This window comes from Nestor notabilis, unplaced genomic scaffold (genome assembly GCF_000696875.1).
Source record: "Nestor notabilis isolate BGI_N333 unplaced genomic scaffold, ASM69687v1 scaffold7494, whole genome shotgun sequence".
In the NCBI taxonomy this organism is placed as follows: domain Eukaryota; kingdom Metazoa; phylum Chordata; class Aves; order Psittaciformes; family Psittacidae; genus Nestor; species Nestor notabilis.
The window spans coordinates 16,218-30,541 of NW_009926793.1; the positions used below are offsets into that span (position 1 = coordinate 16,218).

The 14,324-nt window shown below is 52.3% G+C and overlaps 1 protein-coding gene across 2 annotated transcripts; it reads left to right on the forward strand.

Moving 5' to 3' along the window:
• The first annotated feature begins 4,130 nt into the window (after window positions 1–4,130).
• Window positions 4,131–13,715, forward strand: SPARC (secreted protein, acidic, cysteine-rich (osteonectin)). 2 transcript variants are annotated; one of them, XM_010013751.1, is made up of 10 exons: window positions 4,131–4,287; window positions 10,298–10,367; window positions 10,559–10,609; window positions 10,761–10,845; window positions 11,241–11,362; window positions 11,595–11,715; window positions 11,881–12,014; window positions 12,169–12,317; window positions 12,987–13,135; window positions 13,323–13,715. In XM_010013751.1, exons 2-10 carry the CDS (start codon window positions 10,311–10,313, stop codon window positions 13,349–13,351), a joined length of 897 nt encoding a protein of 298 aa, XP_010012053.1. In that variant the 5' UTR covers window positions 4,131–4,287; window positions 10,298–10,310; the 3' UTR covers window positions 13,352–13,715. The 2 variants fall into 2 exon arrangements, with proteins under 2 accessions (XP_010012053.1, XP_010012052.1); XM_010013750.1 differs by lacking the exon at window positions 4,131–4,287 and having other exon boundaries at window positions 10,311–10,367; window positions 10,559–10,621; window positions 10,764–10,845.
• The last annotated feature ends 609 nt before the right edge of the window (window positions 13,716–14,324 follow it).

The window sequence follows — 14,324 nt, forward strand, 5'->3', positions numbered from 1 at the left end:
GTGGGGGAGAGCTCTCTCCCATGGGCATGGGAATTGCCTTCCACCAGAAACACCAGGACAGCTGTGAGAGCCCACACACACCATGGAAAGAACAAGCCATCCTACAGCAAGTATGTTCTGTGTCCTGGCTCCGCAGCCTGACTCACCACAGAGCCATGCGCAGCTGGATTTCACCCCCAGCCCCACAGACCTGTGGTGTACACTGGAAATCCACAGCGACATGCACTGCTCCTTCTCCATCTGCTTCTGACAGAGCCAGCACCCTGTTTGCCTGCATCGCCCACAGAGCCAGCTCACCCCAGTCCACCTGCAGAGCATTGAGGCTCAGGCTGTCCCAATCCAGGCACTGGAAGAGACCTTGGCTGGGTGTCAGTCTGTTCCACCTGAACTAGGCAGAAGTCCTACTGCTGAGCCCAGGGAGAGAGTCTCAAACCACTGGGGAGAAACCTTTGGCCCAAGTAGGACAAAGACAGCCACTCTTGGAGAAATTCCCAGGGCAGTTTGGGTTCATCCTGCCCTGTGCAGCTGGTGCTTTCTGTGTCCATGCATCTGCTTAGTGTGAGTCTAGAGAGCACAGCCTTTCTGCCTCTGATCTGCTTCTGAAATGGAAAAAACCAGAAACCCTCATGCAGGACCTGCTGACACACTCCCAGATAACAAGAGAGCTGTGACATTCCTCGGATAAGCAGATTCCTGTCTGCTCTGCACTTAGTCATCTCACTTGCCTTCTCCTCAGCTGAGTGCTGGGCTCCCACCGCAGCAGCCATTGCCTTTCCCCAAGCTGCCCTGTGCCTGCAAGGAGCTCACACCCAGCGAAGAAGACAGTAAATGATATTCCCACAGCGGTTCCAGGGCATCCTGTTTATTTATATGCACTGTGAGTTCATTGTTTTGCAGCAGCATCCACCAGCAATTAATGCAGAAATATCCTCTGCAGGAAAACTCATTAGAGTATCTCTCCCAGAGCTGAGTGGAGGAAGGCTTCTCACTGACAGATTGGTGACTAGGTGACAGCAGGATTATTAATCCACACTTGTATCCCTTGACCAAGCTGCTTGCTCACATTTCTTTCCTTCCTTTGCAGAACTGTTCCCCTCTTGGAGAGCACTGGGGTTTTCTCAAATGCTCCAGCCCAAGTCTGCCCAACCTGTCTTAAAATGGGATGAATAAACTTGGATTTTGAACTGGGGTTAGCTGCAGTTCAAACCTCAGCCCTGAAAACCCCTTGACTTTGCTGTAAACTGAACTCCAAGTCTCAAGGGGTCTTGTCCTTTTTGCCATTTCCATCGGAGTTTGCGTGGTTGCTTGACCTGGGAGTGCATCAGTTGTGCCCGAACCACCCTGCTGGCATGTGGTTGGAGCTGGACCTGCGAGGCTGGCAGCAACGGGATAGCTCCTGGGGCTGATGAGGCCCTGAGGCAATCTCCTGCCCATCCAATGCTCCAGACAGCATAAGACAACCTTGTAAGCATGTGTGAGGTCCAGTTTTCCACCCTCACACCCCTCTTTGACGACCCTACTAAGCCTTGTAAGTGTGGAGAGGACTTCTCAGGACTTCCTCTGCGAGCTCTGGAGCTCCTTAAAGCTGCTGAGATTAAAGAGCCAGCCAGTTGCTCCAGGCTCATTTCCCTCTGTGTGCGATCCCCCTCCATCCCACTGCCGACAAGGCACACCCAGTGCTGGCACTGTGCCCCTCACAACACGCAGGACCCGGCTGTCCCCACTATGTGCATGGAGGACCATGGAGACCCCTTACTCCCCCCCAGCCTGGGCTCACCGCTGTGAGCTCGAGGGCCTTTTCCAGATGTGGCTGCATCACTGCGCAGGCTGCTTTTTGCTTTCACCCAAAACCAGGGTTTAAGCCACCACATATATAAAGAAATCCCCGTTATAATTATCGTCCTGACACTATCATTTGTCAGAGTCCTTAGAAGAGGGCTTAGCTTCAGGCTATGGTGAAGAGCACTAAGCAATTGCCACGTTGTCAGTTAGAAAAGACGTGGTTTCTTTTCTCTTCTTTTTTTTCTCCCCCCCCTCCCTAAAATTTTTTCCAGATGTCTTTTTGGCTTTTTTTCCCTTCGGAGCAGTACCAGCAGCTGTACAATTTCAAAGTGAGCCATGACTAATCCAGCACAGAGAGCATTCAACAGGAGCATTCAGCTCCTCGGGGTGTGAATCAAGCAAATGAAACTTTGGCTTAGAGGATGTGTGACCTCTGGAGCCAAACTGGACCTACAAGTGGCACTGAGCTGCACGTGGGAGCTATGGACACTGGTCGTGGGAGAAGATGTTCCAGATTTCACAAGTAATTGGCTGTGCTAGAAGTTTGCATGTGGTCTTAGACATAAAACTGGGCTCCACATGGACCCAAGAGGCTCGTGTTGGGTATTTATGGATGTCTCTGTGAGTGACATCAATAACCACATACCAGCAGTCAGGGATGGGTTTTGAGTGGTGAATAGCCAAGTAATGGGTGAAGAAGACTTTCTTCTCTTTGCCAACAGCCTCCCAAGCTGCCCAATCACAGAGATCGACCATCTCACTGGGAAGAAATGGTGGTTCTCACAGCCACCTCCACTCTCTTTCCCCTCCCCTTTCCCTTTCTGTTTTGTTTGGTTTTTGCTTCTTGCTGCCATGTGGATATTTAGTTTAGAGAGAAACATCTGTTTCTTCCCCCTGCAGCAGAAGTGCAACAAGGCCGGATGAGAGGTGACCTGATAAAATAATCACAGATCACGAAGTAACAAGAATCCTACAGAGCAAGGAGCCAGCACAGCTCAGCAGGTCATCACAGGCCAGTTCCTATGTTGACATCTACAGCCTCAACAACATCAGTGGGAAGACTTAAGCACCCTGATTGGTATCTCAGCCCCTCTCAAAGAGTGTGTAATCATAAGGAATAAACCCGAACCCCAGGCAGCCAAGACAAAACATGATGCTGCATTTTCTTATGATCTTGGGTATCCTTCACCCAGCATCCACAATCACACTGCTGGTGCCCAGATGACTTGCCCTCAGTCCTGCAGGCTACATGAGCCACCACTTTTCCAGCAGCCCCTGCAGAGCAACCTTGCATTGCCTGGATGGGTGAGGGTTGGTGCCAGAGGTGATCACAAGCTGCAAAGTGCTGGACTATGCGTAGTGCTCAGGACAGCCCTGTATGTCATGGAGACACTCTTCAGGGATGCCAAAATTCCAGCAAATTGAAAGCATCTCTTTTTGGCCACTGGTTTTACTTTGCAAGCAGTGTCATGGCCATACTGGTGCATAAAGGTATGCTGTCTGGTTCTGCCAGGGGAGCAGGTGAGCTTTAAATCCTCTTGGTCATGGTGAGATGCAAGGAGAGAGGAGCTGGATTTTCACGCTGGGCATAGAGAGGAACAGATGGGAAAAGCCAACTCCAAACAGCTTTGCTGTCTGGCTGCCTCTGGCTGGGTAGCTCCAGCTGAGTTACGATCTGTAAGGTCAGAATACTTTGTGATGTCCAGAGACACTGTCAGATTTGACTGACCAGCAATTTTGACTTCGGGTTTTGTTCAGTCAGTCCAGATCTGCTGGACAGTAGCCACAGCAGAGAGTCCAATCTGCTGAGGGTCACATCTGCCAGCCCAGCGTTTCTCTGCCTGTTTGGAGCATATTTCAGACATGTCATAACTCTCCACACTCTCTGGATCATTCTTTCCCCTCCCTTCCCGCAAGGCAGTCCCAGATGGCAGCAGTGTTAAGAGAGAGGATGGAGGAACAAGAAATCTCCTGCCTTTCTCTGCACCCCCCTGAGGATGGGAAACACCAGCTCTGGGACTGAACTACACTGCTGTGAAATGACAGCATTTAACATGTTAACTGCAGTAGGCTAAGGTGCCAGGAGATGCACAAACTGAGCAGAGATGGCATTCTTCCCTGCTCCCACCATGTTCTTAATCCAAGAGAGACAGAGAACTGACAAACTCATTGCAGCAGTGCAGGGAGCTGCTGTGACAATGACTCTGTGTGGAAGGCTGTGCTGGGGGGCTGCGAGAGACCCCCTTGATCTCCAGCCCCGCTTGATTTCTCTGGTCTACCCCTTGGACCCAAGCTGTGCCTCAGCCCTGGGTGGGACTGCCCACTGGGGAGAGAGGGAGAGGAAGAGCCCCATTTGAAAAGATAGCGAGGAGGAGGAGGAGGAGGAGAGGCAGCAGGAAACCCAGCCCACCCTTTGGCTTCCTCCTGCCTCCTTCTAAAACCTGCAGACTCCTCCAGCCTGTCCAAGCGCCTGAAGTTCCCTCAGCCCTGCTGCCGGACTGCGAGGTATGGCCCGAGAGCTCCGCGTTGGCCTTTGCTGTGCTCTTTCTCTCACCATAGGGGTCCCGATAGTCTCTCTCATGGGGGGTCCCTGCCCTGGGAGGTGCTTTCCCAGCCCATGGGGTGCACCCTGTGCTTGGCAGCACACTGCTTGGGATGAAGAGGTGGACGCTCCCCATTCCAAGTGATGCCTTTAGAGACCCCTTCTGCCTTCTCTTTCTCCTCTTTGCAGCATCTCCACTCCTAAACTGAGGCTGTTAGTGTATTTCACTTTCAGATGACTAGCTTTAACACTGACGGCATTTGTAAAGGGTTAACCTGCCCTAAGTTTTTCTCTTTTCTCCCTTTTTCCCCTCTGGGTTTTCAGCTGTGGGGTATTTCCTTAGCAAGATGTGCAAGACAAATGTCTGTGCACATCAAACTGACCTGCAGAGCAAATCAGATCTAGTTACAGACCAGTCCCGAGGTGTGTTGGCAGGTGAAGTTTTACTCACCAGAGTATCGACAGGTAGAACAAAAGAGCTGTCGACTTCATCTCAGCGTTTTTACTTTTTTCAGTACAGCTGCTCTTGCTTCTCCTAAAAAAAAAAACCACCAAAAAAGAGACACTCAGCTTTTTGTTCCAAGCTGACTTTGAAACCGTTTCAAGTCCTGCTGCCCTGGTTTGTTTAACTCCAGCTGATCGACTGTTAGATGAAGGCTGCAGCAAAGGAGGAACAAAGCTCTCTTGGGGTTTCTTTTTAAGTTTTAAGAACTTGGGCTCAGTCAGGCACGATATTAGGTCCACGCAGAAGGAGTTAAGAGCTTGTTGCCTTTAAAGGCAGCCGCTGTCCTCGCCATCCAGTGACATGCGTGGCAGGCTAACTCTGCTCTTTGTGTCCCTCCTCTGTTGCATCCAGCCCAGAGAAGGAAACTTCACAGGATGGGGGCTAAATTCCCACCCAAACCAGAAGGCAACAGTTCAGGGGCACCGGGAAGGTCGCCAGTGATCTGAGCCCTCGGTTACCACCAACTTGAAACAGCCCAAAAACTCTGCAACACGCCAGGAGGGCAAAAGTAAATCACAGCCGTTGGTTAGGCTCGAATGGGCGAGTTTTAAGTGGACATAAAAGGCTGTTGCGTCCTGCACAGCAGCTAAAGCCAAGCTATTGTCTGCCACATAAGCAGGAGCAAGGATGCGGGCGGTGTTGGGAGGGGGAAGAGGAGAAATAAACTTTTCAAGCTTTTTTTTTTCCAAGCCCCTCCTTCCACAACTCTCTCCTCTTCCATGACTCAGCCCCAGAGGAATGTCGGCTCCCATGGAAACCCTTTCTGGGTCCTCTGGTCGGAGGGATGTCGGGGCTGCTATCGCTGGGCGAGCCCAGGGAGTGCTTTGAAGAGGGTTTGCATTTTTGCAGGATATTTAGTGACCAGTTTCTTCTCTCTCTGCTCTATGGAGCTGTGTGAGATCAGATCGCTGTGTCCCCCGGGAGCCAGGGGGACCGCTTGCACTGGCACAGAAGTATCCCGGCTGCTTTTGGCACTGTCCCGCATCCAGACAAAGCAAAAGAAACAGCTCGGGCAGGTCAGGAAAATGCTGTATCGCCTGTTCTTCCCACTAAGGTGTGCAAAGGGCTCACCAGTGCATCTCTCTGCTCGCAGCCCAGGTCTCATTCATGCTCTTTTCTTGGTACTACTTTAATAGTTTCCCATTGTGGATGCCATTTGCAACCTGGACAAACTGTGACAGCATCAAGCCAGTGCACAACTTTAGTGGCATATAACTAACATAACACATATAATGAGCGTTATTGCCCTTATAACAATAGCCCTGTAAGATCTAGAGCATTTATAAGCACAGAGCCGTTCAACCCTTTGCAAGGGGAATGGGTTAATACAGCGTTGTGGTGTAGATGTGTCTTTAGTGACTCTGCATGGACAGATGTGGTACATGAATTTTTTCCGCCCTGTGTTTTACTCAGAGCATGTAAGTGTGTGCATGAGCTAAAGGGAATTTCACTCCCATCTAAACTTAGCTTGGCTTTCTAAGCCTGCATGCTGCATGCCAGGGCACTGCGCAGGAGCCAGGCTGGTTTCTGTCCTCTGCTCATGCCCCGCTCCCCTGGGTCCCAATGCAGCTGCAGCACATCTGGGTGAGCCAGCACCCCCAGCAGCACACCCTGACACACAGGGACCTGTTCAGCGGGGAACATTATTGGGATTCACACAAACAACTCTGACTTCAAACAGAATTTTAGCCTAGGAGTTGACTTTAAACCCTCGCCTTGTGTCCCTGTGGTGGCCACATGTGGTCACCCATCTGCACCTTGAAAACTATGGCCCATGGTGGGGTTTGTAGAAGAAGCTTTTTTCTGGGCTGGTCCTGCCTTTACATTCAGTACTGGGGCATATCAGACCCTGCAGAACCTTGGAAGAGCAATGAGCAAATGGAGGGTGGGTGCAGGACACCCTGCTGCTCAGCCTGGCTGCCTCCTGCATGGCCAGGCTGGGTGCTGGTGGGAAGCTGAGACATAAGGAGGGGTTTTTCCCAACAGTTACCCTCTCCTGCTCCTCCCTGCTGGTGATGGGAGGTGGTAACTGGGCCCTTCTCCTGGGTCAGCCATGGAAGCATCTGGGGTTATCCCAGTGGCCTCAGGGAGGAGCTGTCAAAGTGGCCAGGCAGAGACTCCTCCCCACGCTAACGTGGCATCCCAAAGGGCTTATGCAACCCTGGCCAGGGCCAGTGCCACATGGGCCATGCTCCATCATCCACAGAGCCTCCTTTGGAGGCTGTACCCCTGGTCCTTGTGCTCCTCCAGCCCACAAAGGGCCCCAGGCTGGGTAAGAGGAGACAAGAGAGACCCACAGAACCCAGTAGCACAGACTCTGCCCCATGCATCACTCCAGGGTGTTTTCCCCAACAGGAGAAACCTATGATGGTGCTACAGAATTGGGGTGAGGGTGGTAAAGAGCTTGCCAGAATAGCCTGCTTTGAACTTATGGAGGTGTTGAGGATCAGCCTCAGACCTTTCTATGCCCCGTGGTTCTCTTATTAGGGATGTGTCTGCAAAGCACAATGAGCAGCTGGCACTGAGGAATAGCCTGGGCCACAGCAGAAAGGTTAAACCCTTGAGAGGGGTTTATGAGAGCCACAGGACTCCATTTACACAGCAACTAGGAGTTGAAGTTCCCACTTAGGATGCAAGTGGGGTCAGGTATTAGAAAGGCAGTGCAGGCCATGGGTCCTGCAGCCCATGGGTGCCAGGATCTCTTCTCCGTCATAAGCAGTCAGGAGGACAGGCCTGAGGAGGGGATGGTGACCATGGAGGCTCCTCTTATTTTATATTCAACATCCCTCTCTGTGCCCACAGCATCCTGGTTTCCAGGCTCTTATAAAGTGCTGACTACTTTAAAACTTCATAATCAACACAGTGTTGATTCTTTTAGGATGCAGAAGGGTATAAGTCCTTGCTTACTAAAATCTCACAGGAATACCCCCAAACCCCTCTGGCTGGGGGATGGATGCTGAGCTCATGATGACCCAACTGCCAGCTCCAGAGATTATCCTCTTGGACAGCAGGACCACAGTAGATCTATACACAGATTGGCACCATAGGCCAGGTTCTTCTGACGGCACAGCTCTGTGCACGGGGCTTCTGAGCTGTTATTTCAGGACTTTGGCCACCAGACATTCAGGAATGACCATGCCTTTGCAAAGCAGCCAGGGGCTCACAGACACTGCAATGTGCTCTGTGCACAGGCTCTGCCTCCAAAAGGATGTTGTTTCTCAAACAAACTTGTTTTCCCATCTCTGGTGCGAGGCAGCTCTGCAGAGCTTGTTTGCTCAGACTCTTTCGTGCTCCTTCTTCCTCCAAACACAACACTGGCAGCTCCAACTGTCTGCTGGCTCCCAGCAAGCATGTAATTCCCTGACCCCAGCTTACTGCATGCCCAGACTTTGAAATTCAAGGGTTTGGGGGGGCCTGAGGAAATGATCTGGGATGGCCTTGGTTTGGAGTTGGGTTCTTAAAGCCATCTTCCACATGTACATCTCCTCAAGGCTGGACACTGCCATGTTTCTGCCTAACAAGCCTTACTGAGCCTCATTGCATCTTCCAAAGCAAACAAGCCCCTTGGGAGAAGCCCAAGAGGAACCTTTACAAGCCAGTGGATGGCAGCAGAGGAGGAGATGGACAGATTCACTGGTACTTTTCCACCTCCCCACCACAAACCACCCTTCCAGAAGTGAAGAACCAGTGATCTCTCCTGTCAGATGCTGGGAGAGCTCTCAGCAGCCTCCAGAGTAAATAAAGGCAAGGGGAAGGGACAGCATGTACCAAGTGGGAGAGGAGGCAGCTGCTCAGCTGCAATCCCTCTCCCCACAGGTCCTCCATCCCACTGCAGCCTCCATCCCCACCGCTTCCAGCCCTCCACCATCCCTTGGGAAACTGCCCTCCATGCCCTGATACCTGCTTTGCACGGGCACCCTGCCAGGGCTGGGTGAGGCTCTGAGATTGGAAGGAGATTTCAGCCTCTGTGTGGCCAAACCTCGCTAAATTAGGAAGCAAAGCTCAGCCTGGCTGGTGCCCTGGCAGGACACAGTGTTGGCACGGTTTTATACCCAGAGATCTGCTGTGCACAGGGAGGATGGGAAAGGATGCGCTGACAAATCAGATATCCATCCATGCTCACTGGGAGAGACAACACCTGATCATAGGATCATAGAACAGTTTGGGTTGGAAGGGCCCTTCAAAGCCCATCCAGTCCAACCCTTCTGCAATGAGCAGGAGCATTTTCAACTAGCCCAGGTTGCCCAGAACCACATCCAGCCTGGCCAGGTGGAGAGGAGGAGGGCAAGCGGAAGGGGGGCAGCGGAAGCCTTGGCACAGGGACAAGTCCCCTCGCTGTCAGGAGACAAACCAGGGGTGTTTGGCTCTCCCAGCGGGCGGAAGGGAGAGGGCAGCCCTCCCTGTCAGGAGCAGGATGCCTCTGGCATATTAAGCTGCCATCTGAGCTCCTCTCTGCCCTCACACAGAGGGGCTCAATCCTGCCAAACAGGAACTGGAGGGCGGGGGGGACGACGACAAGGACAGGGTGATTTCACCAGCTGCACTCTCCTTCTGGCTCGCATTGCAGCCAGTGTTAGCTGAGCTGCCTGGATCTCTCATCCTATACAGTCCCTGTAACAGCCCAGATCAGGAGGATGCAAAGGGATCACCCTCCTGGAGCTCAAATCACAGAATCACAGACTGGTTTGTGTTGGAAGGGGCCGTAAAGCCCACCCAGTTCCAACGCCCTGCCACTAGAGCGGGTTGATCCAAGTCCTGTCCAACCTGGCCTGGAACACTGCCAGGGATGGGGCATCTCCCAGCAGGACACAACCCCAGAGAATCCCAGATCCCTTGAACCCAGCTGGGGGACCCTCAGGACTGAGCAGGAAAGGGAAAACTATAGTAAATACCCCAACATTTGGAGGTACTGGGGAGGGGAGACTGGTCCCTGATACCCCTACAGATGTCTGTGTCCACATGGGAAGGGGTTTTCTAAAGGAATGAATTCTCAAGTGCCCCATCTCACTGTTTCTCTGCTATCTCTTTCCTTCCTCCACTTTCATTTTTCATCTGATTGACAAATAAAATGGTAGAGTTTCATTGCTTGTACCTGGGACTCATATCAGGGCCTTTTAACATTAAAAATGGAGTGTTTTCTCCAAAAAACTCAGTTCCTTTCTTGTGAGGGAAAGGGGAACTGCCATTTTGACTGCAATTTTTCTAAAGGCATCCAGGAAAGCAACAGAAATCTAAACCCCTGCGGTCCCATTTTCCAAAATCAAAAGAACTTGTGTTGGAAACATGATCTAGCTTAAGGTTTTGGCTAGAAAAGCCAGCATGTGGGTCTGTAATATTGAGCAGATGAGGCAGGAAACAAGAGAACACCCTTTTCTAAGTGCCTGACTGCCAGCCATGAGCTCAGCCTGGAGCCCAGCAGCACATAGTGGCCTCCTTCCTCATCCCTCATTTTCCTCTCCTTTATTCAGGGTCTGCTGAAAGATGAGGGCCTGGATCTTTTTCCTTCTCTGCCTGGCAGGCAAAGCCCTGGCAGCTCCGGTAAGTGCAGGAGACAACGGAACCTCTTGCTGTCAGGGCTGTCAATCTGATGTATCTGATGGGGATTTTCTTCTATAAGGAATAAAACCCTGAGGGATGGGGGGAAGTAGTGGGAAAGGAAACCCAGTGGGTCATCCCCCTTAGGACCATCCTCTCCATAGACCCCAGCTCATGGTCCATTTCCCCTACAGCAGGAGGCTCTGCCCGATGAGACAGAGGTCATCGAAGATCCCACCACAGAGGTAGGTGACTCTGCTCCTCCTCCTCATTCCAACCCACCCACCACTCTGGGAAGAGCATCTCCAGAGCACGGCGGAGCAGGGGCAGCAATGGACCTGCTCTGCACACCAGGATCTGGTACTGACCCAGCAGAAACACTGGTCTCTCTTGCAGGAGCCCGTGGGGGCTAACCCTGTCCAGGTGGAGGTGGGAGAGTTCGAGGAACCCACTGAGGATGTAGAGGAGATTGTTGCAGAGAGTAAGTTGCTCTTCCCCTGCCCTCCAGCAAGCAAAGACATTGTCCCTTCCCTGGGGAAGAGTGGGAGACCTTTAGCCATTCCTAACAGTGAGAGACTTCTTTGGGAAGGGTGAAGCTCAAGGACTATGCCAACATAGATGCATACTTAAAAGCAAGAGAGGTATTCTCTGTAAGCTCCCTTTTGCAACATTGCCATTGCACTGTGTGGCTATAGAAGGGAGCCCTTAGGGCTAACATGGACTTCTGCAAACCCTCACATCTTCCCAGTGCAAGAAGAGATGCTCAGGGCTGTCCCTGGTGAAGTCTCTGTCTTCCCTCCGTGCTGAGATACCCTGAGCAGCTCATGGGAGGTGAGGATGGGGCAGGCTCTAACTCTGCTCCCTGCCCTCTCCCAGATCCCTGCCAGAACCACCACTGCAAGCATGGCAAGGTGTGCGAGGTGGATGACAACAACTCTCCCATGTGTGTGTGCCAGGACCCCTCCAGCTGCCCAGCCACTGCCGGCGTCTTCGAGAAGGTGAGGGCAGAAGCTGCTTGATGGACCAGAGCAAGGGGAGACCCCACATGGGGATGGGGGCCAGGGGGAGACAAGTCAGGATGGCATGTCCCCGTTTGGCCAAGGCCAGTGGTGACCAAGAGCCGTTGTTCACCCCAAAAAGCAAGTTAAACATCTCATTTGCATGCTCTCTGCTGACACAGCAAGACTGGGCTTCGCTGCTTCTCACACAGCATCTCCCCATCCTGTGCAGGTCTGCGGCACTGACAACAAGACCTACGACTCCTCCTGCCATTTCTTTGCCACCAAGTGCACCTTGGAGGGAACAAAGAAGGGACACAAACTGCACCTGGACTACATTGGGCCTTGCAAATGTAAGTGGAGCCATTCCCTTAGACAAGGGGACCCCTAACCTGAGCACAGCCCTCCTGTCCATGGGCTGAGGGACAGCAAAGGTGCAGGCAGGCTCAGGGGTGAGGTGGGAGGGCTCTGGGACTGCATGTCCAGACACCTCACTGACCACCACGTATGGTTTCCAGTCATCCCTGCCTGCCTGGACACAGAGCTGACAGAGTTCCCCCTCCGCATGCGGGACTGGCTCAAGAACGTGCTGATCACCCTGTACGAGCGCGATGAGGACAACAACCTGCTGACCGAGAAGCAGAAGCTCAAGGTGAGGGACTGGGGAGGGAGTCTGGGAGCTCACCCCATCAATGGAGCCCAGCACACATGGAAGCCCATCCAGAATGAACTGTGGGCACCTCCCAGGGCTCCCCTTGCACCCCATTCCCTTGCTGACAGGGTGCCCCCGGCATCTCCTATGACAGGTGAAGAAGATCCATGAGAACGAGAAGCGCCTGGAGGCTGGTGACCACACCGTGGAGCTGCTGGCCCGTGACTTTGAGAAGAACTACAACATGTACATCTTCCCCGTGCACTGGCAGTTCGGGCAGCTGGACCAGCACCCCATCGATGGGTGAGCGTCAGCACAGCAGGACGGGGACCCTTTCCTGCCCAAGGACAAGGGCGATTCAGTAGCAGAAGGTGTCGAGGCAGGCTGGAGATGTGACATGAGTGGATGGTTGCAGAGGCACAGGCAAAGGGACAACCCCTGCACACATTGGGCATGGGTTGGGGCAAACCAGGCTGGGGTGGAGGAAGTTTTGCCTTCATTTCTGCAGAAAGAGATGCCTCTCCCAGCCCCAGCTGCTCCCATCTCCCGTGGGTGTGGAGTTTCTGCCTTCTCAGATTTGCTGTCGTGTGATAGTTCCCTAAAATATCTTAGTCCAAAGGCCCTGGGATAACTTCAGCAGCTGAAATAGCAGCTGCTGGCTTAGCTGGGAGCTGGAGATGGGCATGAGAGTGATCACACACACAGACCCAGGGGCTAGAGGTGAGGGGGGACCCTCAGCTGCTGGCTGTTTTGTGGCTAGCCTCAGCTGCTGGCTGTTTTGTGACTAGCACAGCAGTCTGACCTTCGTGACACCCAGTGGCAGATACTGGGAGGGCACTGGGACAGCAGTCGAAACAGAGCTGGCACCGGCACCTTGCCCTGTGCTGGCCCCCGTGCACAGCAAAGCATCTCCCTTCCTATGGGAAGGCGGCTGGTGTCAGGCAATGCACTGACCATGCGGTCACCTCGCAGGTACCTGTCCCACACTGAGCTGGCCCCGCTCCGTGCCCCCCTCATCCCCATGGAGCACTGCACCACCCGCTTCTTTGAGGCTTGTGACCTGGACAATGACAAGTACATCGCCCTGGAGGAGTGGGCCAGCTGCTTCGGCATTAAGGAGCGTAAGTACTGAGCCGGGACGGAATGGGGGTGGAAAAGACATGGAAAAGCACCCACAAAGCCCACATAAAGCAATGCATTACAGCCGGTCCTGGGGAGGGAAAAGCAGTGGAGAGTGGGGATTGCAGGTGCACTGGGACCTTGTCAGTATCCACCTCCTAACCTTGTCTCTCTCTTTTCCTTCCACAGAGGACATTGACAAGGATCTTGTGATCTAAACCCCCGGCTTCCTTCTCTGCTGCCAACTTAGTCTTATTTTAACCTTCCCACTTCCTTTGGTTTTTAAACTGCTTTTGTTTTGTTTTGTTTTTCCCTGGGAACAAGGTGCTAATATAGACCTAAACATATGTAGTAATGGTGCTAAGAGAAATAACAGTCCTCATTCATAGACTATTACCACTAGATTACTCACTCCAAAAGCTTTCACCAGCTCTTTCTCTCTCCAACATGTCTTTACCATTGACTGACGCTGTTCATGTCCTAAATATCCTCTCTGTCTCAGTATCTGCTCTCAGACTGACTTCTCTTAACATCTCACTAACAGCACATTCTTGGACACATCTGCATAGACACAAAGACCTCTCAGCTGATTCACTGCCCAATATTGACCACCAGCAAAGGAAGGCAGAGCAGAGTATGTAGGAGGATTGGGCTTTTCAAGCAGAGTGGCTGTGGGTGACACTCTGATCACCCAGTTCATGGTAGGGGGGATGGAGAGGGATGAGAAAGATATAGAGTGGTAGGATTTTGTTTTCCCCCTTTTTTCCCCATTCCCAGGGCTTGAATTGAACAATCATTGGGCACAAAAAGAAGGGCTAATCAACCAAATGGACAAGGAAAGCGCACAAAAATTAAAACCAATGAGATGAAATGCATCCCATCCTGTAAAATCCCCTCCACAAATAAAAGTTTGAAAGTGCTGTGTGCTTTACCATTACTCGATGACCGTACTGCTGTTGTGTTTTCTGTGCTGCAAAGGGTAAGTGGCTATAGCTGCCTGTTCCTTTGGGTGTGTGGGGCTGACCTTGCTGTTGTGATTCTGCTGTCACTGAGATAAAGCTCTTGACTCTCCCCAAATCACAGTGCCCCTGAGTACTTCCCACTTCTGCCTTGGTTGTGCTTAAATTCCAGCCCTGCTCTCCCAGGGAAGCTGTGTTAGTCTTGGAAGGGACATTTCTGCATAGAGAGAGG

What these genes read in the sequence shown, in the direction of transcription:
- SPARC (XM_010013750.1), top strand. Translation starts at nt 10,311, where the DNA reads ATGAGGGCCTGGATCTTTTTCCTTCTCTGCCTGGCAGGCAAAGCCCTG. An exon ending in CCACAGAGGTAGGTGACTCT is followed by an intron (nt 10,622 to 10,763) that starts GCTCCTCCTCCT and finishes CTCTTGCAGGAG; the next exon opens with CCCGTGGGGGCTAACCCTGT. An exon ending in CTACATTGGGCCTTGCAAAT is followed by an intron (nt 11,716 to 11,880) that starts GTAAGTGGAGCC and finishes TATGGTTTCCAG; the next exon opens with TCATCCCTGCCTGCCTGGAC.